Raw genomic sequence first — 26221 nt, 5'->3', positions numbered from 1 at the left:
CTCAGGGTCCAACACCCTCACACAGACACACATGCTGGCAAAATACCAATGCACATAAAAATAGAAATAAATAAATAAGTAATAATCAAGAAGTCTATTCACTCAGAAAAACTGCCAATTATGGCATGAGAAAGTATGTTCTTTCAACCTCGTTCTTAACGAGCTTCATCACAGCTCAGCCAGACCAGATTGCAGCCAGTCCCTAATAGCTGCACTTTTTAACATTCATCATGGTAATAGCAACCACTTTATTGTGAGGGGAAATTATGGCTTTCCTTTTCTCTTCAGAAAAGACTACCTGGGGGTTGGAGAGATGGCTTAGTGACTAAGAGAACTGGTTGCTCTTCCAGAGGACCAGGGCTTGATTCCCAGGGGGATCTGATACCTTGTGGCCTCTACAAAGACCAGGCACGCATGTACACAGACATACAAGCAGGCAAAACAGCCATATACATTAAAAACTATAACAACACAACAAAAACACTCAGGGGGCTGGAGAGATGGCTCAGCAGTTCAGACTATGCAGTGCTCTTCTAGCTCCAGAGGATCCAATGTCCTGCTCTGGACTTTGAAGGCACCTGCAGAGACAGACAGACAGACAGACAGACACACACACACACACACACACACACACACACACACACACACACACACACACACAAGTCTTAGAAAAGAAGTGACTATCTGACACTTAGGCTCAAGCAAGCCTCCCGTATCAGGAACTGAGGATACATATTATTCCCACAGAGCCTCTGGAGCATTACCTTGGCCTCTTTGTAGGTGCATTAAGCAGAATGACTTTTTCTTCCATCTCTCTACCAAAAGAAAAATAAGGTTATGTGAGTGAAAAACCAGGTACACTGCAATCATGTCCCTTTAATACATTTCATGGACTAAGTCTTACAAGCATATGCATGCATCCTACAACTGAGTTACAGGCCTGACATTGTATGACTTGTTAGATACAAGGGGGCAGCATTTGAGGCCTTTGCTTTTTATGTATAAGAAATGGTCCAGACTGGAATAGAGAGCTCTGAGAGCCTCTCCCTCTGGTCTGCCCACTGACTCACAAACACATCTCCAGTCCTGGGCTTGTCATCTTTCTGCCAAGCCAGCTTTTCTTTCTGAGTTCCCTATTTTTGTAACAACAATCCTCCTTCCTTCTCTCCTAATCAACTCCAGTCAACTCTGACTCTTCTCTCCCTCTCTTTACTATGCCATTTCTATAGTCTACTTACATAGCACCTTTAAACCACCCCCTCGTCCCCCAGTCTATCTCTGAGATAGGGTCTTCCTATATAGTTTAGACTGGCCTTGAACTTGCGATCTCCTGCCTTGGCCTTCCATGTTATACACAACTATACTCAACTGCTGTACCCTTTCTGCTACTCTCCCTGCCCAATCTCACTGCCTTGGTTCTAGGCAGCTTCGCTTCCCACCTGACTCACAAACACAGTAGTGCCTCCTGGCCAGCCTTGCTTAGGAGAATCCCAGCCAGTCCTTATGTCCTAAACTAACCTAACAACAGATACAAGTTCTACTGCATATAACTTCTTTGGGCACCCTTCTCATCGTATAAACTGTCTTCTTTTTTTTTTGTTTGGTTTTCGAGACAGGGTTTCTCTGTATAGCTTTGCGCCTTTCCTGGATCTCACTCTGTAGACCCGGCTGGCCTCGAACTCACAGAGATCCGCCTGGCTCTGCCTCCCGAGTGCTGGGATTAAAGGTGTGCGCCACCACCGCCCGGCTATAAACTGTCTTCTAATTCAAACACCTAATTCTTGTGTACTCTCTTATTAAGATTTTATGTGTGTATGGGGGGGGCATGTATGCATATGAGTGCAGGTGCTGGAGGAGGCCAGAGGAGTCAGAGTACTTGGAGGTGGAGTTACAAGTGGCTGTGAGCTCTTGGAAGTGAGCTTAGATCCTCTGCGAAAGCAGCAAGTGCTTAACCCCTAGGCCATCTCTTCAGCCTGTGCACTTTCTTGTGAACTAAGCTCGACCTTCCAGAGTCCCAGTCCTTCTTCCCTTTACTCACAACCTGTATTCTAGCCAGGCTCACCATTCTGCACAAATTTATGAATTACTACAATATCTCTCAGGCATCAGTAACTCTTGAAAGCTCTTCAGAGAACTTCACCAGGTCTAGAACCATTAATCTAGCCAAATAAAATTTGTTTTTCCAGAGTATTTTACATAACTTTCTGTAGTTATGCTTCTCATTCTATTATTTTTCCTCTGCCTAGAATGTGGCTTCTTATATTTTACAAAGAACAAAGTGCAAAATAAAAAATTTAATTAAAAACTAATTGAAAAATTTCTGTTAAGAAATTAAAGCCATGACTTTATTGTTGAGAAATAAACTAGATAAAAATTCAAATATGCGGGGTTGGGGATTTAGCTCAGTGGTAGAGCGCCTGCCTAGCAAGCGCAAGGTCCTGGGTTCAGTCCTCAGCTCCGGGGGAGAAAAAAAATTCAAATATGCTTAATGAGTTCCAAATGATAATAGTGCCTGAATATGCACAGAACATAAATAGAAGCTCACAGGCTGTATCTGGGTATAACACACAATTCTAGATATTGAAACATTGATTATAAAACAACAAGGCTCAGGATACCTTGGAGAGGAGGGGTGGAGAGAATGTAAGAGCTAAATGATAGAAGAAAGCTATGCAATGCTGTCTTCTGGACATGACATGCCTGTTGCACTCAGGACCGCACTGAAGTTATATAAAAAATATTCAATATCACCATCATCAAGAGCAAATCAAAACCTGTGGAGATCTTGCCCCAATTAGAAGACTATCCTCAAAAGTTAAAAAGTAACAAATACTGGCAAGAATGTGGAGAGACAGGAACACTGTTGGTGGTAATACAAATTAGTATGCTATGGAAAATGGTATGAAGGTTCTTCAAAAAACTAAAAATAGGCTGGTGGATGCCTATAATCTCAGTGCTTGGGAAGCTGAGGCAGAAAGATGGCACACTTGATGTCAGCCTGGGTTACAGAGCCACGTCCTGTCTCCAAACAAAACCCCCACCCCAAGCCCCTAAATGCCAATCTTAGGATACTAATGCCTCAACTGCAGAATAAAGATACGGAGAACAGAGAGCTCTTGGGTCCTATCAGGACAACTTCAGAACAAAAGAGTTCAAGTAAAAGCGAGGAGGTACCCTTAAGCAATGAGAGCAGGTGTTGGGGAAGGGAAGAGCACCCTTCCTTGTGGATTAAGTGATTTCTTTGTAGATTACCTCCTGCGTTTCCTGAGAAGGGGAAGGTCCAGAAGTTCATCTGCAGTGGGTCTCTGCTCAGGATCCTGAACAGAAAAAAAGATTAGTTTTCTTTTAAAGTGAATGGACAATATGAGATCTAATGAAGAATTTTATTTTTGCTCAGAGACCAATATGCATATACTTTTATTTTAAAAATTACAATTTCCGCCGGGCGGTGGTGGCGCACGCCTTTAATCCCAGCACTCAGGAGGCAGAGCCAGGCGGATCTCTGTGAGTTCAAGGCCAGCCTGGGCTACCAAGTGAGTTCCAGGAAAGGCACAAAGCTACACAGAGAAACTCTGTCTCGGAAAACCAAAAAAAAAAAAAAAAAAAAAAAAATTACAATTTCCAAGAATGAGAGGCCCAGAATGCCTGTTCATATAGCCTGTCCCCTAGACATGATAGGGGAAATGCACCCATGAACTCTCAATAATATGGTTGCTGAATAAGACCAGCATAATGACATCACCAGTTAATATATCAACAAGAATAGGAAATTCCACATGGTCCCAGCCCTAGATCAAGAGCTACAGGTACTCAAGGCTGCTGAACAAGGAAGAATCAGTCTCCACCACAAATAAGCTCCCGCATAGATTGTCCAAACCTAAGTGGTCAGCCTTAGACATATGTACCTACAAGAAAAGAGTGCTGGATCCTCTGGAATAGGAGTAACATATAGTTGTGAGCCACCATGTGGGTGCTGGGGATTGAACCTGGGTTCTCTGGAAGAGCACCCAGCACTCAGAACTGCTGAGCCATTCCTGAAACCCCAATAATGTTATCTTTATATAACCAGGAACAATGCAGTCATCCACTTCTTCTAGAATCTGGACTTCATAGGTTATATACACGTGTACTACATATGCATGAATATATTTACATGTAACAATAATAATTAAAGAAGAAATCAAGAATTTGGGAGGAGGGACATGGGAGGAGTTAGAGGGGGAGAGAGGGGAAAGGGGCGATGCAGCTAGTGCCCATGTCTGAAGTTCTCAAAAAAAGGGGCTGGAGAGATGGCTCAGCAGTTAAGAGCACTGACTGCTCTTCCAGAGGTTCTCAGTTCAATTCCCAGCAACCACATGGTGGTTCACAACCATCTGTAATGAGATCTGATTCCCTCTTCTGGTGTGCACAAAGACAAAGTACTCATATACATAAAATATATGAATAAATAAATCTTTAAAACAACAACAAAATTATAATAAAAATTATAATTTCTTGCCAGGTGTGGCAGAGCACACTTTTAATCCCAGCATTCAGGATGCAGAGACAGGTAAATCTTTGTGATTCAAGGCCAGCCTAGTCTACATAGCAAGTTCCTGACCAGCCAAGACTACATAATCAGACTTTGTTTCACAAAAATGATTTTTTCTTATGTCACATTCCCATGTTTAATGCTTATCAATTCTCTTGCTATGATAAGCTCTGCACATGAGTGAGGATTTGTATAATGTGCCCTCTTCATCTGTTCTCCAAGCCTAACACACATGCACTGAGGCACCTTGGGCCCTTGCAAAGAGATTTCTGGGCTTTATTAGAGGCTCTGCTGTCTGACGTAAGGCCCAGCAATCTTCTTTACCCAGATAAAACTCTCCAACTGGGGGATTCTGATGCTCGTAGCTTCCTGCCCACACTGTCAGTAACACTAGAACTCAACACACAATAAAGGAACTTTAATATAACTATATATATTCATTATGTTAACAATTTAAAATTATACCTGACTGTAGTTTTTTTTTTTTTTTTTTCCTTATACAGGGTTTCTCTCTGTGTAGTCCTGGCTGTCCTGAAATTTTCTCTGTAGACTGTAGACCAGGCTGGCTTCAAACACAGAGAGATCCTCCTGCCTCTGCCTCCCAAGTGCTGGGATCAAAGGCATGTGTCACCACCACCCCCAGCATGACTGTAGTTTTATAAAAATCAAACTCATCTTCCTACAAGGTGTGATGGTGTATACTTACAGTGTCAGCACTCAGCAGGCTGAGACTGGAGGACCATAGCAAGTTCAAGGCCAGCCTGAGCTATGCAACGACAAACCTTGTTTAAAAAAACAAAAAATAAAACTTCACCATAAAAAACGGAACACAATTTAGATGTTAAAATCATCTTACAATTACATATTTCCAAAATAGAGAAAAGTAAGGGCTGGAGGACCGCTCATCCGTTAAGAGCACTAACTGTTCTTCCAGAGGTCCTGGGTTCAATTCCCAGCACTCACATGGCAGCTCACAACTGTCTGTAACTTCAGATCTAAATGATTAGACACCCTCACACAGTCATACATGCAGGCAAAACACCAATCACATAAAATAAAAATAATTTAAAAAATGTTTACAAAAATAGAATAAAGTAAGGCTTTGTTTGCTAAAGCACACAGATATCCTGAATTATCAATGCTTATCCTGAGACAAGTCTGAGGAGGGAGAGAGGGGTTTGTGTGCTTCATATCCTCATCATACCCCAAACATGGAGGCTACATGAAATAGATACATCAAGCCTACCTGGTCAAGGCATGCGTGGACCAACTGGATCAGTTCCAAAGAATACTGACTAGAGTCAACTTCCATGGCCCGGATTCCCTGTACAATCTTCACACACAGGTTGAGTGGGTTCTAGAAGAAATGGATGACTGCATTGTTCCTGGTTATATAAAGATAGCATTATTGGGGCTTCAGGGATGGCTCAGCAGTTCCAAGCACTCGGTGCTCTTCCAGAGAACCCAGGTTCAATCCCCAGCACCCACATGATGGCTCACAACTATGTGTTACTCCTATTCCAGAAGATCCAATACACTCTTCTGACCTCTGCAGACATCAGGCACTCACATGGTGCACAGACATGCAGGCAAAATACCCATATGAATAAAATAATTAAAATTAAAAAAAAAGAAAACATAAAGATAGTATTATCTCTATCAAACAGGTGCCAGAGGTATCTGTGACTCTACAGAGAAGTGGCAACAGTTCTGTGTTAGCTGACTCCATCTCAGAACTATTAGTGTGCGTCAGGAAGAAGGGGAGCTGTGTTGCTGCTATCAGAGGGAATGAAGCGAACTCTAGCACAGAGATCAAAACCAGGAACGTGTAGCTAACAGTATGTTCCTCAGAATACATTACAATCTCACCCTTCAGCTGAATCTCAAGAAAAAGGGAAACATAACCAGGTGTAGGAGCATAGGGCGACAGGGACAAGAGGATCAGGAGTTCAAGGTCATCCCTGGGTGGATAGTGAGTGAGGCCAGCACGCTCTACATGAGACCTTGCCCCCCCCCCCACACACACACACAAAAAAGAAGCATGATTAAGCATGCTTCTTGGTTTCCTGTAATTCCCTTGCTAACTAATTTGCCTCCAGGAAAACATTCACAAAGTATCTTAAGATGGGACAGTAGTTAACAGCAGTGTAACAGAGTTACCACCACCTGACTGAGGAAAAGCATATTACATACATCTTTTTTATCTTCATAAATACAATGTAAGGAAGTTATTAGCATCATTAATTTGTACATGAGAAAAATGGAGCTCAGAAATAGAAAATTACTTGCCCCAAATCACAGACAGTACAAAGCGAGGCATCAGACCACCCAAAGTCTATATGTATTCTACAAGTTGTTTCTCTTCCTCTCTACTATTTGGGAGAATTAGAGGGGATACCAATTGGGATCAGAAACAGGTCTCTTAATAACAGACCAGTGAGTCTGCATTACCTTACATTGCTTTTTTCATATGTGGTATCAGAAAATCTCCAAGGGGACATACACATCATTTCCATGTTACAGTGATGAGACAGGACCACAGAGAGGATTTGTCTACATTCTCACACCTGCTGTAGCAAAGTGGGTGATTAGAATCCACTTCAGCTGCTCCCAAGTGTGGTGGTCCACGGAGCAGAGCCAACAGCGGCATCTGGGAGCTTGTTAGAAACACAGACCTCTGCCCATCCCACCCCACCGGGTCAAACAGAGTCTACACTGTAACAAGATGTCCAGGTGATTCCCAATGTGTATTAAAGTTGGAGAAACAGGTTTTTTTCTGTTTTTGTCCGTTTGTTTACATTAGGCTTTAAAGATGAGAAAAGAAAAACGATTTAAAGAGATTTGCTGTCCACAGAGACAAAGGTGATCTTTCCTTAGAGAGTGTAGGCTACTTCAAAACGCTGAGAGGTGCTATACATGATATGCCTTAGCCTGAAAACAAAACAAAACTGATGGAGCTAAAGTGTGAGAAAGGAAAGTTTTCCAAACTGTAGCATCACACAGGTGACTCTAAGAGACCGTTTTAAAATTATAGTCAACAAATTCAAGTTCAGTGCTCCAACTGCTTGCTTAAGGTCATTTCAACAGAGGAATTCAGGTTGAAGATAAACCTGATCTGTGGCATTTTAATAACATACTATAACCCAGACTCTAACTACATGTTTGTCTGTTTTACTACAGGTGATTTTCTGTCAGGAATGAGAAATTCAGGGACGAATGCAGTTGACTCGCTTCAACATGTATTACACTGCCAGGACATTATGGGGGCCATACACCAACTTACTGTCGCATCAAATGTTCTCTTTAGAGTAAGTAGTTCAAAAATGACGCAGCCAACTGCCCAGATATCAGACTTGAAATTGTACTTTACTCCTTGGCAGAGCTCTGGAGACATGTAATATGGAGTGCCCACGAGCTAAACAACAAAAAATACAGAATTAACTTCTCTTCTCAGGTAACTACATAAACATTTCAACAGCTAAGTTAAGAGTTACAGGAATTAGTGATAACAATCACAAAGTGTCCATTAGCAGGCTGCAAAAGGTTTTCATGAGATGATGCTAACGCAAATAGTGAGAAACAGTGGTGCTGGGGATTCAGCTCAGTAGGTAGAGGACCAGCCCAGCACAGCAGGAGGAACAGTGTTCATAGCAAATCTCTTGAGCCACTTACCACAGGGCAATTTTTGGTAAAGCACTATGGATAACTTGGAAGACAAGCTCAGTGGTTCATGCCTCACACAGGCTTTACACATTCAAGGTCTACTCCAAACTTCAACCAGGTAAGAGACTGATGGCTAATCTGGTTTGACAACTTGACCATATCTGGAACCAACTAAAACCCAAGCAGTGGGGCACACCTGTGAGGGACCAGCTGAGATCTGAAGAGCTACCCGAAATCTGGCCACACCATCTGGTAGCATCCCACATAGAAGGACACAGAAGGAAGCTTTTGTTTTTTGCCTGTTTGCCCTCCTCTTATTGGCAAGTCATCTATCTCTCTTACTGCTGAGGCATTCCTTCACTGGTGTAAGAATCTACCTCTTCAGGGCTCCAACACAGACCAGAGACAAGTTGAGACATCCAGTCTTGTGGACCCAATAACTACTTGATTCTCGGCCTTTCCTTCAGCAAGTCTTTAAGTCATTCTACCAAGTCTCCTTCTATTATAAAACCATCCTACCAGTTCTGTTCCTCTAGAGAACCCTGACTAATACAGAGGCACACTTAAAGGTTTACCAACTGCGGGGTAAGGAGGACTCAGTGCTTAAATTCTTTATCAGAGAGGACCAGAGTTTGGAACCCAGCACCCACATCCAGCAGCTGACAAATGCCTGTGCCTCCAGTTCCATGGGATCCAATGCCTCCTTCTGGCCTCCAGGGGTTTACACACACACACACACACACACACACACACACACACACACTCCAGTGGGAAAAGACTAAGTGAGAAAAGAGATAGCAACTGAATAAAGGAGTTAAAGGTTTGAACTGAAAAGCAAATAATGAAATGCTCTAAACGGCTCAGATTGACCTTTGTGAACCAGCATATTAAGAATGGGCCTGGAGAGATGGTTCAGTGGTTAAATGCACTGACTGCTCTTCCAGGGTTCTATTCCCAGCACTCACATGGCACAAATTACAATTGTTTGTAACTCCAGTCCTGGGGGATCTGACACCTTCTTCTGGCAAAACACCCATACACATACAACAACATCCAAAACACCAAAAATAATGGGCTCAGAACTGGGCAGAGTGGTACGTGTCTGTAGCCCAGAACTGGGGAGATGAAAGGAGAAGATCAATAGGCGAGGGCCAGCCTTGGCTGTGTAGGGGATCTGAGGCAAATGTAGGGTGCACAAGACCCTGGTTTAAAAACAAAACAAAACCAAAAAAACCGAAAAAACAAAAAACTAAAAGAATGGTCTTGAAAGTTGGGCACAGTGGCATACACCTGTAATCCTATCACTGAGGCAGGAGAGTCTCTAGGTCAAGGTTTACCTGGGCTACACAGCAGTCACTACCTCAAAAAAGAACACAAGGCCTGACAATAAAAATGTTATGTATATTAACTACACCACTTCCAAGAACACAGACATCTTTAATTAACAAATCAAAAATTTCAAAAGGTGGGGCTGGAGAGATGGCTCAGAGGTTAAGAGCACTGCTTGTTCTTCCAAAGGTCCTGAGGGTCCTGAGTTCAATTCCCAGCAACCACAAGGTGGCTCACAACCATCTGTAATGACATCTGGTGCCCTCTTCTGGCATTCAGGCATACATGCTGTATACATAATAAATAAATAAATCTTTAAAAAAAAAATTTCAAAAGGCTTACATGGCATTTATACATTTTTGTATCATTTCTTTATTGTATTTAACTAGCTAAAAGTAAGAGCCAAATCTTGGTTTTATCAGATTGAACTTGATGAGAAAAAAAATCCATAAAGAATAGCTTCTTTACAAGTTCAATTTGGCTGGGTGGTGGTGGCTCACACCTTTAATCCCAGGACTGGGGAGACAGAAGCAGGTGAATCTCTGTGAGTTCGAGGCCAGCCTGGTCTACAACTCAAATTCCAGGACAGCCAGGACTGTTACACAAAGAAAGCCTATCTTGAAAAACCAAAACAAAAAGAAAAAAGAAAAGGAAAAGATTAGGTAGGATGGCCCAGCTGCCATGGCACCTGCTGCCCAGCCTGACATCTGAGTTCAGTCCTCAGGATCCACACAGTAGAAGGAGTGAAGTGACCCCACAAGTTCTCCCATGACCTCCACATGCATGTGTGCACATATGCATGTGTACTCACACAAAATAAACCAAATGTCACAAAAATCACAGTACGAGGCCTATGGAAATGGCTCTGGGGTTAAGAGTACTTATAGCTCTTCAAGGGGAACCAGGTGTGGTTCCCAGAATCCACATTAGGTGGCTCACAACTGCCTGTAATGCCAATACCCTCCTCTGATCTACACTCATATGGGTGTATATAAACTCATGCAGACACACACACACAGACATAGATTTCAAAAAACTTCGAAAAAAGTTAAAGGTTATACTCACTGTCTCAGCCATGGAATACTCAGAATTAAGTTTCTTTGCTAGGCCATAGTCTCCAAGTTTTATCAGGTTTGCCTTGGTCAGAAAAATATTTAATGTCTTTATATCTCTGAAAAAAAAAAAGGTGTAATGCATTAAATCCCTGTAACAATGACCTAACTTCCCCTCTTCCCTTTTCCTGGGATCCGTACAGAGTAAGAATGAGCATTACCACCACTTGGGTTCTGTCACAAGGTTTGATATGCCTCATACAGTAGTCACCACCAGTTTACTGGGGAAGAAGGGGCTTAGGAAGTAAAGAATTCTCTTCCTAACACAGGAGTGTCTCACAGATCAGTGACGGCATCGAGAGAAGAGTCAGGTGACCTGACGGTGGGTGCTCCACATGCCTATGACGTACACTGCCTTTCCAGCTACCAGTCAGGCCTGGAATTATATATGCTAACAGACAGACGGTGTCAACGTTTCAAATAATCTGTTACGGCTCAAGAGACAGCATGTCTCAGAAACAGCATACTAGGCTGTTTCGGTCATCAAGATAAAGCTTCTGGCCACTTTTCTAAAGATGAACTGACTGATCATATAACACAATCTGTCTGGCCCACACTCTGGCTTCTTTTATGCAAAATGTGAGTAAACTGGAGCAGAACAATATAGCTCTTTACTTTTAAAACGAAAGTAACAACCATGTAATGTAGGCATTCGGTAGTTTTAAACAAATATAGTCTAGCTAAATGGATTAACTACTAAAAGAAACTCTGGTATATTATAATCAATACTAGCAATGCTCTCTCTCTTAGGAAGGATATAATAACGTAGAAATGTTCTTATAATGGCTTTCTTCTATTGCAAGAACTGAATGGTAACCTTTTCTCCCCAAATTTTTATCAAATAAAGACTTGGGAAAATCATATGAAATGAACAGGCTTTTATTTCAATCAAAATAAAACTACAGTATTAACAACAATTGTCAACTACTCTTCCTCAGAGAAAACATTCACTGTGAATTCCCTCTCCAGCACTGTCTCGGAGATAAATTAATGAACTCAACTCTAGAGTACCCACTAAAAGAAATGACTAAGAACTTAGCAACTCGGCAGCTGAGGAGATTCCTCTCAACTCCTAACCCTGCTCTACCCTCAGAGTGAAGACAACATGGTTCTTCACTCCTTCCCCTAACCATCAATGGGGAAACCTTGACAAGAACATGATAACGGGAGGCACTTAAGGGAGACACTGGATTGGTAGTGAAGATTCCAACCTATAAGTTCTTCTCAGTCATTACCTATGGAGGATTCCAGCTTTATGGATACAGCTCACTGCTGAAACAATCTGAAAAAGGTACCACACCACCATCTGCAGATTCAAAAGAAGTTACATTTGGATTAGAAACAAAAACTCCATAAATAAACACACACACACACACACACACACACACACACACACACACACACACACACCCAAAAGAAGGTGCAAGCAGGGGTTACAACTCAGCATGACTTGATAGCCCTTGCTGGTAGGTTGAGTAGGCAAAGAAAAGGAGTAAGGGTGAAAAGAAAACGCAGGTCATCTACAATAGTTCCAAGGTCATGACATACGGTATGGTAGAGCAGACTTGTGGAAAGAACCCAGGAAGATGCAAAGGTACAGAAAACTGGGCATACCAGAGTGCAGTAATAGAACAGGAAAGAAAGCCCATAGTGAATCATGGTGTGGAGGTAAACCGTTAGGAAGCAGCTATAGACAGCTTCCTTGTTAGAGGTTTCCTTTCTCATGAATATCACTCAGCCTGGAAGGAGTCTGAACAAAAGGAAAAGAACACTCTTCATTGTTGAAAGAGGAAATGCAGAAGCAGAATGCAAGAATTCAACCTAATTCTAGCTTCCTTCCACACATATGAATTACCTCTTCCTCGAACAACTTGTCCTTCTGACGAAGGATTTTGTCATACAGGTTCCCTCCTGCAATTAAACAAGAAACAGTTCAGCTGCTCAATGGAAAGAAAAGCTTGATTCTGTATTAACAGGGTTTAACAGGTGACATCAGGAAATGAAGGGTTCTGCTTCCTTTCCAAAGGAAATTACTTCTTCCCTCTTGGTTCTTCACATAGGTACAAAATTCTTCCCATCTCCGTGTCAGAAATAGCTGTCAGAAGTCTCCTCCCCCAGCACAAGAGGCTCAGTACAAACCTGGGAACTATCAGCTTTAGAAAAGCTTAGTAAAGACCACTCATGTGCCTCTAGGGAGACAGCTTCAAAGTCAGAGCACTTGCTTCCTAGACTCCCCTCTAAGGAATCTACAATGTCTGTAGCAATCTTGTCAGCAATGACTACTAGAACCTGGGGATCACACCTCTGCTGCATGGATTTAAAAATAGTGTTCATCAACAAATTTTGCTTTGCACTGAAAAGTTTCCTAAAATTTAGGGTCTACCCCTATATCATTTTAAGTTATTTTTTTTGCCTGTGGAATAAGTGTAAATTTCATCTTATTTCCTACCCACAGCTCCAGTTTATGATTAAATGTTTACAATTCTCCTCCCCTACAATTCAGTAATGCAGAGTGAAAAAAAAAATATCATTTGTTCTAGTTCCTCTTAACCACAAAGGAAGTGAATTATGTAAGGCTTGTGCTATTTCAAAAATTACTTGTACATTTGGGGTTGTCAGAACCAGAGACAATCTCCAAACAACAGTGCAGATGACTATGCTGAGGCTTCCTTCGTGTGCAGCTCAGAAAAGGACTTTGTGTAATAAGGCCGACAGATAATAAGGCCTTATCAAACACTTGCTATATACCAAGAACTCACTTAATAAATCTTCAGATCAACAAACATATTTAAGATGAGGAAATAAGGTTATTTTGCCCAAGGTTAAAGACCAATGGAACTTAGGATGTGAGTCAGTTTTTTTTTTTAAAGATTTATTATGTATACAGTGTTCTGCCTGCAGGCCAGAAGAGGGCACCAGATCCCATTATAGATGGTTGTGAGCCACCAAGTGGTTGCTGGGAATTGAACTCAGGACCTCTGGAAGGGTAGTCTCCAGCCCCGGTATTTTGTTTCTTAAACAACTAGGCAGAGTTGCTATCTATAAGAAAATTCATCCATGAAATCAGAAATCAGAAAAATAAGGCCACATCATATTATCGTTCTCATTCACTTATGATCTTTAGACCATTTATCAGTAGGATAGCATTAACTGAAGTTAATGTAAATAAATATCCCTATAAGATTTCATTAAACGTTATATTGTTTGGTACTATGTTAAATTATGTCTAAAATGTCAAACTAATGTCATTCTATGAGGAAAAACTCTGAAAAATCTATACAAATATAACTGAAAAAAGTAATTAGAAGAGCCAGGAGTGGTGGCTCCCAATATCGGCACTGGGGAGGCAGAAGCAGAGGACTGCTATCAGATCTAGGCCAGTTTGGGTTATATATTGAGTTCTCCACAAGCCTGCAATACAGCGAGACTCCCAAAACCAAACAACAAAAAACCAGAAAGAACCTCCCCTCCCCACCAAAACTCACTAAGTTGAAGATGGCCAGAAATACACCTATAAGAAAGTGATGACGGAGGAAACTCCCTTCCATACTCTGAACATCACCTTAAAACGCTCCAGGACCTCAACTATTTCTCTTTAACTCCAGAATCCATTTCAAGTTTTATCCCTGTACATCTTTTCTTACACTCCTCCCACGGTAACACGGTCATGTGACTGCCTCCACTGAACTCCACCTCACCGTTACAGTACTCCAGCTCGATGAGCAGGGTGGTGTTGTCCATGAAGTGATTGTAGTAGGCGATGATGTTGTCATGCTGCAGCAGCGCCAGAATGACAATCTCATTCAAGGCATCCCGACGCTCCTTCTCAGAGAGTCGGGTCAAATCGACTTCCTTCCACACCACCAGGGAGTCATCCTACAACACAGGAGCAGAAGCATTGTGTTTTCCTCTGGCCTGGCAGTGCCCGGATCCATACCCAACCTGTGAGCCTAGAAGGAAAACCTCCTAGAGGGTAAAGAATGACTCTTTACTTTTTCCTGTTAGGACTTTAAAGGTTCTGCACACAACTATCATAATTTACTGAAGAACTAGGGAAACAGAGCACTGAGGTGCAGTTTTCCAGCCTAGAGAGATGGTTCAGTGTTCAAGAGGATGTATTGCTTTTGCAGAGGACCAGAGTTTGATTACCAGCTTCTACCTTGGGCAGCTCACAAATGCCTGTAATTTTAGCTCTTGGGAGGACCTAAGTGGCATCCAATGCCCCTGACATGTGAGGGGGCCTGCACTCACTTGCATATACCCACGTATAGACAGTGAATTAAAAATAAAACTAAATCTTAAAAAAAAAAAAAATGTTATTCTGGGGCTGGTAAGATGGTTCACTGGATAAAGCTAATTACTATCAAACCTAATGACTGGAATTCAAGCCCCAGAGCCTGCATGGTGGAGGAAACTAACCCCTCCACACACATGCACAAGATAAATAAATATAGAAAAAATATTAAAACATTATTTTGTTGCTCCCCTTAATTTGCACAGTATCAGTTCCAGGTAGAAGTAATAGATGAGACCAGATCTCAAGGGTTCTACTGAGGGGTGCTGTTGGTCCCTAGTCAGAATGGGTTTGTGGTAGAGCTAGAATCTGGGGGAGAAAGAGAAGTATCCAGCATCTACTGCTGACAAACAGGGCCTTGTAAAATCAAAGAGTAAGTCTGCCTGATTTCATAAATGTAAACTTTGTGATTTTCGTTTATTCTTTCAGGATCAGAACATTCCCCCCTTCCCCCCGCTTTTTTTTTTAATCTTCATAACCTGCAGGCACTTCCATGCAAACTGACCTAACTCCATTTTGGGATACTTCTAATTCTTTAGATTCCTAGCCTACCAGCACCCTCACTCCATTAACATTCCTGCAGAATACCTCTGCAAGGCCTTTAAAACTTTCTTTTGGAAAACTCTGAACCTTTTACCATACATGTAAATACGAATCATTCTCTTATTTTCAGGCCTGCACACTGAGAGTCCTTCATTCTTTTCCCTGACACACAGCCATACCTGAAACCCTGTTTACTAACATGGCTGATTGTTCCTCTAACTGAACTATAACCTAGAGGAAAAGGGCCGCTTCTAACAAGCTTTGTAAATTCAGAGCTAATAAATATGGGCGACACAGATGATGCCATACAGTTGATAAAAGTGTGATAAAAATTAACTCAAAGCTAGTACTCAAGTTCAACATGGTAACAAAGAGATGTGAAGCTGGAGCTATCGTCTAAGATTTATTCTAAATCTTGAGCTAGTAAGCCACTTAAATACACTTGGCTTAAAATTCTAGAAAACAACAGTGATGCTCATTTTGAGCACAAATGAGAATACAGACTATTACAGGTGACACTAATTCCAACACTGTTCACTAATGGGGTACTGGAATAAAAAAGAATACAAAGTTCTTTTGTTTTTTTTCCAACCACTTTTCTTTGACCTTTCAGCCTTAGCCATACGCTGGGGGCTGGAGGTGTGGCTCAGTGGTAGAATGTCTTCCTAACGATGGCAAAGCCTGCTTCATCCCCAGCACAAAAAATGCTGGCTGGGAGCAGACACTAGAATTGCAGGTGGATGAATCACCTGCTGCAACCTCAGCAAGTTCTCATTAAATGTTTACCCTAAAGCTAGAGCTTTAAGGCTGTACCAGTTTATGGTTAGTTTTTGGGAGTAGAATCATCACTACAGGGTTTTAAATCAGTATACATTCTTAATTTGGGAGTCAGTGATCCACGGTCTCTCCAAAGGGTGTGAACTTAGGCAAGGAGGTGAGAAAGATGACTTGGCTTTCCCGGGTTCTCAAAGAAAGGGGTTCTTATTCTTCCAATAGTTAAGAGCTAGCTACATCAATAAATCTGGTCTTATACAAGCACTGAAGAATAAGTAAGGAGAAAAAAACAAAACAAAACAAAACAAAACAAGACACGATGATCTTCTGGGTGATCATTTATGAACGTAAAAATAACGCCACTACGAGCAGAGTTGGTGTCAATGGGGGTATTCAGAAGCACATACCAACTCCCCATCCCGACCTTGAACAGCTATATGAAAGTAAGTAAACTTTACCAACAGACTGTTCACAATGTGCAAAGCACCTTCTTTTGGATCTCCAAATAACCTTAAAAAAAAAAAGTAAAGATAACTTTTTTAGGGTAGTTATTGCTACGTCCAAATACAAACGGGAAAACGAAAATTCCCAAGACTGCTCAGTGACTCGCTCAGTTCGCCCGGTGAAATAAGAGTGACAGTGACAGTGATCAACCCCAATCTCCTAGTGCCGGTGAACCGAAAGCGCGGGGGAGCCCCCGAGACATAAACCCACTGGATGCCTCAGCACTCGAGGACTCGGGGCAAGCCGGGCTGGAAAGCGGGGCCGGGAAGGGGGGCGCGGGGCGGCCCGGCAGTGGCCGGAGCCGAGGGCCGCTACCTCGGTGCGGCGGTACAGCGTGGCCTCCCCGAAGGCGCCGCGGCCCAGGACGCGGATGGGGATGTAGTGCAGCTCCTCCTGCTCCGCCGCGCCGCCGGCTCGCGGCCCCGGGCCGGCGCTGGGCCCCGGGCCCGAGTCCCCGCCACCCCCGGACTCGCTTCCAAAGTCCGAGTTGATGGAATCGCAATGTCGCTCGTACTCGCCCAGCACCGACATGGCGGAGGCCTGCGTATCCGCGGCGGGCAGCGCCGGCCGCGCACCGTCTCCCCAGCCTCAGAAGCCCGCCAGCGGCTCAGGCGGCCCCGCGAGCTTCCATGGTGGCGCCTGCCCCCTGACCCGGAAGCAGTTCTCGGTGCTTCCGGCTCGCTGAGGTTTCCCTCCGCCTTCGCGTGCCCACTTGTTGCCGACGAGTCCCGCATCCCTCGGGCGACACTGGGCTTGGCATCTGTGGGAGTCGTGGGAGCCGAAGGGCTACCACGCGTGTCCTCTGGGCCTGCAGACCGCTTCCCTGCATCCCCTACCAGCTCTCCGAACTGCGTCAGACTTCCACGGTGGTCCACTCTCATCTTGGTGTCGTTTGTCCCAAGAGCTGTGGCTGGGGTAGCAGTCACTCGACTTGTTGGAGGAAGATTAGAATTGGTAGGACTCTTGTTTGAAGACATACTATAGAAAAGATACTGTAGCAAGCTGACACACTTGACTTGTGACATCTCAATCAGCAGGTCCACCTCTTTCCCCTATGACCACCATAAGTCCTCTCTTCACAACTCATAAAATATCTTTTTTGTTTGTATTGTATTGTTTTATTTTGGAGACAGGGTTTCTCTGTGTAGTCCTGGCTGTCCTGGAACTCACTCTGTAGACCAGGCTGGCCTCGAACTCAGAGATCCACCTGCCTCTGTCTCAGGAGTGCTGGGATTAAAGGCGTTGCGCCACCACCGCCAGATACAACTCCTAAAATATCTTAACTCTGCTTACACTATTCTTTCCTCCCCTCTCATCTTCCAAATTCAACATAATCGGATGCGTTTTTGCAGATCTTTGACAGTCTGATCTTATGAAGCATTCCTGAAGCACCAGGGCCAGACATTCACCGTATTCGAGAACAGAGACTGAATGCTCCCTACCCACAAGACACCAAAGGAACTGTAATACAGTCAATATAGTTTCATTATTATGTTTCCTCAAGCAACTTCATAACTACTATGAACTTTAACACTTTTTTCCCCTATAAAGATGCAGGACTATTACCTACACCACAGGGTTGCCTGAGAAGGCACTATGCTAAAGGTTTTTATTTGTATTATGGCCCTCAATCTCACAGTATCATGGAACAAGGTGTTATGTGTTTGCAGGCGTGGGGGGTAACTTGTTTATCATGATACAGCTAGTTAAGAGGAGCTTGAGAGTCAAACCCAGCAATCTGGCCCAAGAACTGGGAAAGGGCAGGGTGTGACTAAGAGGTTATGGAGCTGCAGCCACTGTGCATGTTGGGTAAAAGCAGAAAGTACAGCTTTATGTGTTGTATAGTTTGGTGTTTCCTGTGGATGATGGGGAATTATTGGAAACTTTTAAGCAAAGGACTGTATGATTAGGGCTCTATGTCCCAAATGCTGTTTTATACCATTGTGTGTGTACATACATGATGGGGGTAGTGCTTCCATGGCATATATGTGGTGGTCAGAGGACAACTTTGTGGAGTCTTTTCTTCCGCATATACATGGATTCTGGCGATCAAATTCAAGTTACCAGATTTGCATGGCAAATTCCTTTACCCAGAGAGCTGTCTTCAGGCTCTTGATGCTCCAATCTTCTTTTGAGGAAATCTGTTTATGCTTTTTTCTGCTAACACAGTGACTAAACATTCTTTTGCTTAAGTGCTGAGCTCAAGTTATTACTTTGATCCCCTTAGGGTAGGAACTAATTTTCATTTTCCAAAGAACTCTGAAAACAATGTGGAGAACAAGACTGGCGGAAAGGTGGTCAGTTAGGGGGCAATTTCTATGCCAAGAGGTGCTAGGGCAGTATCACTGAGTGAAGAGGTTCCGATTTCAGAAATCCATGAGGGACACTTAGGACTTGGTTATTAGTTGGGATATGGTAAGGTAGATATTCAGGAAATTCAGTCTAGGGCTTTAAGTAGAGATGGTACACATAGGAGGAAGATTAGAATTGGTAGTGGTGTGAGGGTTGAGTTCACATTTCTAACACTTCATTGGTGTTCCATTTAATATATGGTAACATTTCATACTGCATCTGGATAGTAGACTACAAGGGATTTCTGTTGTCTGAATTTATATTTCTGCACCGATCTCTGTCATGATAGTCTGCTTGTATGATGCTCGCACTGAACTAAATCTAGCTCCTTTTCACATCCAGTCCAAACTAACACAGGTCTCCCTGTCTATTAACGTTGTTGGTTTTAAAGATGCTCACCTCTCACATTCTGATGTTTACTGATTTATTGCTCTCTCCATTTGTTAGAATGTAAGCTCCATGAGAACTTGGGCCTTGCTTTTTTCATTGCTATATAACAGCAGTACCTAGAAACATAGAGGTTGAATGAACAGCAGGTTATTATCCCATGGGTATGTCATACTGCCTGACTGAGAACTCCTGTTTACATACGTTGCTTTTGAAGTGCTCTAGATTACACAAGTTTTGAATTTCTTTTTTTTTGGTTTTGGTTTTGGTTTTTTGAGACAGGGTTTCTCTATGTAGCTTTGAGCCTTTCCTGGAACTCACTTGGTAGCCCAGGCTGGCCCCTGAACTCACAGAGATCCACCTGGCTCTGCCTCCCGAGTGCTGGGATTAAAGGCTTGCACCACCACGCCCGGCTAAGTTTTGAATTTCAAACTATCTCATTTATCAAAGATCAAGTACCTTCATGTGCCAGATACTGGATTATAACACAGAATAAACATGGTTCCTACCTTCATGGAGTTCAGTCTAACCCGGGGGGTGGGGGTGGGGGTAACCAGGCAGTAACAATTTTGTGTAAGTGCTTTTAAAAGTCCATGGTTCCAGAAGGTCATTTAGGAGACAAGGATCCAAGCGGAACTTGTTGGGTGTGTAAAGGGCTCTCAGGACTATCCAAAGGACAGTATTACTAGTGACTAGAAGGCACTTGGAGAAGAAATAGTGCCTCTTATTTATCTGAGTACAGTAGATTTTGGCTAAACCAGTTCTGTTGAACAGAGTAGAAAGTTGGTGTATATTTGAGCTGAAATAATGGGGGGGGGTCAGATTATTTAAAACAGAAGTGTTGACTTTCATTCAAGTCTTGCTGACACCTAACAATTCATTTTCCTGGTCCCTTTGTAGTGAAGATCTAGCTTTCTTTAACTTGACTGCCCAAAACTATGAATGGCTTTAGTTATAATGCCTACATATCTTAAGTTTAATGTACAGAATGTCCATGCTGAATTCATTATCTTGAACTGAAACTAATTTTAATTTTTTGAGACAAAGCTTTCATGCTGTAGTCCAAGCTGGCCTAGAACTATGTAGCATAGGCTAGCCTCAGATTCACAGCATGCTTCCCTTTTCAGCCTCATAAGCGCATGCCAGTCACGTGCCCAGCCTAAAACTAACTACCTGTGAATATTCCTAACTGCGCAACATTTATTTTAAAGACCTTTGATCAAGACAAACCATCTACAACTTGTTTGTTTTTGAAGACAGGGTTTCTCTGTGTAATAGCCCTGGCTGTCCTGGAACTCTCTTTATACACCAGGCTGGCCCCAAACTGAGAGATCCGCCTGCCCACCACCACCCAGCTATAAAAATTTAAATTATGGGGCTGGAGAGGTGGCTCAGAGGTTAAGAGCAGTGACTGCTCTTCCAGAGGTCCTGAGTTCAATTCCCAGCAACCACATGGTGGCTTACAACCATCTGTAATGAGATCTGGTGCCCTCTTCTGGCCTGCAGACAGACATACATGCAGGCAGAACATTGTATACTAAATAAATAAATCTTTAAAAAAAAAAAGATTAATTAAAAAAATTTAAATTATGTATGTGGCTCATATGTGGGATATCACCAAACAGAATAATTTATAAATAATGTATTAAATATAACAGATATGCAGTGATTTTATTGAAACAAGTTCATTTCTAAGTTTTTTTTAAAAGATTTTATTTCATGTGTATGAGTGTTTTGCCTCATTGTATGTATGTGCAGTATGCAGTATGTGTTTTTATCTGGTGCCCACAAAGGTCAGAAGAGGGTACTCCTGGAACTAGAATTACTATATGGGTGCTAGGAACCAAACCAGGGTCTTCTGCAAGAGTAGGAAGTACGCTTTACCACTGCGCCATCTCTCCAGCCCCCATTTATAAGTTTTGCGAACTCAGTATGCTCTCTAAAACATCAGTGAGAAAACACTTTGGTGTGTATGTGTATGTGTGGGTGCATGCACAGAGAGGCTAGAGGTCAGCCTTATGTGCCATTCCCCGGGGGCCATCTACCTTGTTTTTTGAGACGCAGTCTCTCATCAGGACTAAAGCCCAATGATTAGGCTATGATGACAGGCCAATGTCTCCACCTTCCCAGTACTGGGATCCCAAGCACAGGCCAGCTCTTATAGGCACATGCCCAGCCTCTTACATGAGAGCTAGGAATCAAACTCAGGTGTTCATGTTTCTGTGTCATGCCCTTTACTGACTGAGGTATCTCCGCGGCTCCCACACCTTTCGATGTGAAAATATACTTGACTGGGCAAGGTGGTTCATCCCTGCAATCACAGTACCTGGAAGACTGAGGCAAGGGACTGCTGTGAGTTTGTGGCCAGTCTGACCTACACAGAGATTCTGTTTTAAAAAAAAAAAAAAAAACCTCCAAATATTGGGAACCTCTATTTAAAATGGACTCACAGTAGACTGTGGATTTACTAATTAAGTGTATGTGTGTGTGTGGCCAATTAGTGATCTACAGAACACTTCATGGTGGCTTTTAGAAAGACGGTTCATGGGGAGATGGAGAGATGGCTCAGTAGTTAAGAGTACTGTGGCCTTTCCAGAGGACCCAGGTTTGATTCCCATGGCAGCTCACAACTGTCTGTAATTCCAGTCCCAGGGGATCTGACACCCTCTTCTGGCTCTCAGGTGCCCCAGGTGTGTACAGACATACATGCAGGCAAAACACCCACACATAAGAGTAAAGAAATAAATAATTAAAAAGGAATATTCATGCAAATTGTTCCAAAGTGAAAGGGAAGAGAACTTGCTCTGTTGTCTGGGGTGCAGTTTACTCAGTAGGCCAAAAATGTGAAAACAAGACCCTCCAGGGTTCTAAAATGAGAGGGGTACTTCTGGAACAGAAGCAAGGGGAAACTCTGGAGAAACAATTCCAGTGGGAGCTGCAAGCAAAGACACTAGAGAGCAGTCTACAGAGCTGGTCTGTCCCCTCTGACGACACACAAGGAATGAGCAGTGACATAAGAAACACACGCATGTAAGGGTTTACTAGTTCACATATCAGGGTCATCCATCTGGAGTAAATTAGGGACATTTTCTTCTTTAATCCATCATGTTTCATTTACTGTACTTTAAAAAGCAGCAACGTAGAGGAATCATTGCTAACCCAGACCAAAAAGCACTAAAGAGTAACTGCCAAGTACACCTCCAATGGTTTCTGCTAGCCTTTATTTGTCAAAGTTTACACAAAAATCTGCAACAGGTGTGTATAAATCCCACATGCCTCTTTCCATTAACAAACAGAAGAACGGCTCTCATGGGGGGTCATGAAAATAGTATCTAACAAGGTTTGTTGAAACTGTATTATTCTCAGATTATTTTGAGTATGTTGGAAATGGAGGGAAGCAGATAACATACCTGTTTATAAAGCTGATGTGCTTTCGTGTTAGCCTGTTGTCAAAGGCAAATGCTCCTCAATTCACTGAAAATACAATGTCTAAGTTGGTTGTTTTTGGCATGAATCAAAACAAAGAAAGGACTCAAGGAATTTCAGTTCTACAAAGCTTAAGTTTAGAGCTCTCCTTGGAAACAAAAAATATGGACAAAATGCTTATTCTCTTTTCTCCTACCTTCTGTGACACTTTTCATAACAGAAAACCGTAACCACAGAGTGGCTTTCACTGCTCCTTAAGAGGGGAAGGCACAAGTCAGAAATAAGAGTCTCTTGTTAGGCATTTAAAGTCTACAGGTGGATTTCGACCCAAAACTCTGTTTATTCTTTTCCTACTTGAATTGTTCCTCTATCACTTGATATATGAATGTTAGATTCCTGAACATCTGCTGTTGCTATGGTGAAGACTCAACTGCTAAGTTCTTAGAAGCGAGACCTATCACTTCTCAGCAGCAGATGGCAGTGTTGTACCAGAGAGCACTTTAGGCCCCACAGAGGAATTTACGGGAGTCCTAAGACAGAGAGGGCTTTTGAGTTTACAGTAACTGGGACCTTAACAGGATGGCCTGAGACTTTCACAGCGCAAATCACTCCCTTTCTTTCACCTTCAGACTTCATGGGTCAGCTAACAGTATTCTCGGATCATTTCAATATTCCACTTCTTTACTACAAGCAACGTGTTTCTAAGTCCTGTACTTCTCAGCACAGCAATTAAGACAAGCCCTGTAACAGGTCAGCAGGGTTGAAAGATTACAGAGAGGATGAACTCCTACCTGCTTTCCTGGGAGAAGAGAGAAAGATATCAGACGACAAATGAGTATTTTTCCTGTTTACAAACATTTGTATCTACTTTCCCCTAGTGCTGGGGACCAGAGCCTTCCATACCTTAGGTAAACTACCACAAGGTACACTCCGAGCCCCACATCCCTTCTGTACAGTAGACTTGGCCTTGAGGTGCCTAACACTCCTGACAAATGAATCCTGGCTTTGCTTTTACAACACAAATTTTCAAGTATTTACCTTTCTATGACTTTTCTAGATGTCTGTTTAAACCCCATATGTCTAATTTTCTAGAGATTAGGACAGGAGGGGTTGGGAATTTAGCTCAGTGGTAGAGCGCTTGCCTAGCAAGCGCAAGGCCCTGGGTTCAGGCCTCAGCTCTGAAAAAAAAAAAGACAAAAAAAAAAGAGATTATGACAGGAATTAAGGACATATAAGGAATATAAGGACAGGAACTATAAGTCAATGACTGGCCATGCATGAAGGGCTGGTAAAATGTACTTATTTTTCCCTGGCAGAAGTTATGTGAAAAACGTAAGCAACCACACGTCGATAGAGGGCCTACACAAAACTCTACAGGGACATGAACAAGTGACCCAAACAGAAACTGGGCAAAAGCCATGAACAGACGTCTCATTGACAAGGACATACTGATGGTAAATGACCAGTACATGAAAGAATGGTCAACACCATCTGCCATTAGGAAAATGCAAACTAAAACCATAATGAGGTATTACAGACACCTATTCAAGGGGCTAAGTTAAAACAACAAGGATAAATACTAATGAGAACTATATAGCACTCTAGATGAGAGCAGCGAAGTCTAAGAACTACTTCCCACACAGCATAGCAACTGCCCTCTTAGGCATCATCCCAGAGTGATGAAAACTTATATTCACATAAGAACCTTCCGGGTTAAGGGCCAAATCCCCAAACCCACCCATGTGACCTTTAAGCACACTGCAGTAGCATCCATACCCTGGAGTATTAGCAAGGAAAAGGTAACAACTAGCAAACTAGCATACATGCAACAACCTGGAGGGGCATTTCACCAGGATGATGCTGAGTGGGAAGTCAGCCTCCAAAGGTCACACTCTTGATGATTCCACTTCCATAACAAAGGAACAAAGTCACAGACATGGTGAGCAGAGGAGGGAGCCAGAAGCTGAGAAGGGAGTGGCTGCCATAGGGCAGTAGGAAGACCTCGTGCTGGAACCACTCCACCTTGAAAAGATCCCTGGGATCACACGTGACAAACTGAGACAGAACTAAACACATACACAAGGAGTTCAAGCAGTTGAACACAAACATTTTAATTGTCTAAAATGAGATTTTCTTTAAGGAGATTACCTACAGTTCAAAGCTCACTTCTTTATGTGTCCCATCCACGACCCTTTTAGGAGACATAAAATTATGAAGGCTATCACCAGAAGCTACGTAAACATTTCATCTAAGGGCCAAGAGAAAGTTCAGGGTGTTTTCACAGGGAAACCGAAGAGGACAACTGGCGTGAAACAAGCTGAGCGTGGTCACAGAAATACTGGGGAAGAACTCGAGTGAAGGACCAAGGTGATGAGCGAGGGGGGGAGAAGCCAACAGCTCCAACGGACCACATGAGGAAACCCAGGGCCAGTGCTGGCTTTGGCATTAGCTAGGTAGGTAACCCCTGTTTTTGTTTTGTTTTTCCGTAGGTGACTTTAATAATCTTGTCGAAAAACCAGTCCAAATCCTACCGCATTGAAAAGAAGTCCTCATTGACTTGTTGAGTGTAGGTGGTGCCCCATGTTCTCCCACACCAAAAGAAATCAGTTCTGGCGAGAAAACTCCACTGTGCCTTGATGGTACTGTTAGTAGAATGGCCTTGCGCTAGGCAGGCACGTCCCAGCGATGTTCTGCTGGCTGACACCAGGGGACAGAAGACTGAGCCTCATTACTCTATCAACTTCTTGGCCTTGAAGAAGCGACGCAGGTAGAAGACCTGCCAGGTGGCTAGTCCAATGAGGCAGAACATGGAGAAGATGCTGAAGTACAGGACTCGGGTGTTCGTGGACTCTAAGAAAAAGAGAGAGCACTGTAAGTGGAATGAAGGAGTTGCTTCAGTTGGCTAACCAATGGCCGGGGGAAGACAATGAATTAACCTCATTCTGTCCCTAAGTCTAAGAGTTCAAACAATTAAAAAAAAAAAAAGAAAGCAAAAAGTCGGGTGTGGTCATACACCTGTGAGCTCAGCACTTGTGAGGGTAAGACAGGAGAGTCCCAGGCCAGCCTGGGCTACACAGCAAGACTGTTCAAAAGCACCCGCTGGGGAGGTACCTCAGTGGCACCCCACCTTCTTAGCATGCACAAAGCTCTGAGTTCTAGCTCCAGTGCTGTTCTGCCTCTAATCCCATTGAAAACGTTAAAAATCACAAATTGGTATCCTTTGCTACAAGCCAACTGAGAATATGGTCATTACATATCACAGAAGACAATTCCATTCTTCTGAAAATCTAGTCAGCTGATTGACCT

At 42.9% G+C, this 26221-nt stretch overlaps 2 protein-coding genes across 2 annotated transcripts in view; both read right to left on the bottom strand.

The window, feature by feature from the left end:
- Nek9 (NIMA related kinase 9) overlaps nucleotides 1–17399 on the bottom strand; it is a 41056-nt gene extending 23657 nt beyond the window's left edge. The window contains exons 1-9 of the mRNA XM_052739268.1: nucleotides 17066–17399; nucleotides 14334–14511; nucleotides 12491–12546; nucleotides 11871–11941; nucleotides 10589–10694; nucleotides 7815–7946; nucleotides 5778–5888; nucleotides 3253–3317; nucleotides 765–815 (exon numbers count right to left, since the gene is read on the bottom strand). Coding sequence (XP_052595228.1) covers nucleotides 765–815; nucleotides 3253–3317; nucleotides 5778–5888; nucleotides 7815–7946; nucleotides 10589–10694; nucleotides 11871–11941; nucleotides 12491–12546; nucleotides 14334–14511; nucleotides 17066–17281 — 986 coding nt within the window. The 5' untranslated portion in view covers nucleotides 17282–17399. The remainder of the gene's footprint in view (nucleotides 1–764; nucleotides 816–3252; nucleotides 3318–5777; nucleotides 5889–7814; nucleotides 7947–10588; nucleotides 10695–11870; nucleotides 11942–12490; nucleotides 12547–14333; nucleotides 14512–17065) is intronic.
- Nucleotides 17400–22693: 5294 nt separating this feature from the next.
- Tmed10 (transmembrane p24 trafficking protein 10) overlaps nucleotides 22694–26221 on the bottom strand; it is a 37660-nt gene continuing 34132 nt past the window's right edge. The window contains exon 5 of the mRNA XM_052739270.1: nucleotides 22694–25765. Within this exon, the coding sequence (XP_052595230.1) occupies nucleotides 25644–25765 (122 nt within the window). The 3' untranslated portion in view covers nucleotides 22694–25643. The remainder of the gene's footprint in view (nucleotides 25766–26221) is intronic.

This window comes from Peromyscus californicus, unplaced genomic scaffold, assembly GCF_007827085.1.
Source record: "Peromyscus californicus insignis strain IS unplaced genomic scaffold, ASM782708v3 Scaffold_15__1_contigs__length_86483966, whole genome shotgun sequence".
NCBI lineage: Eukaryota > Metazoa > Chordata > Mammalia > Rodentia > Cricetidae > Peromyscus > Peromyscus californicus.
The sequence above is the reverse complement of the archived record's forward strand: the minus strand, read 5'-3'. Positions and strand labels throughout refer to the sequence as shown.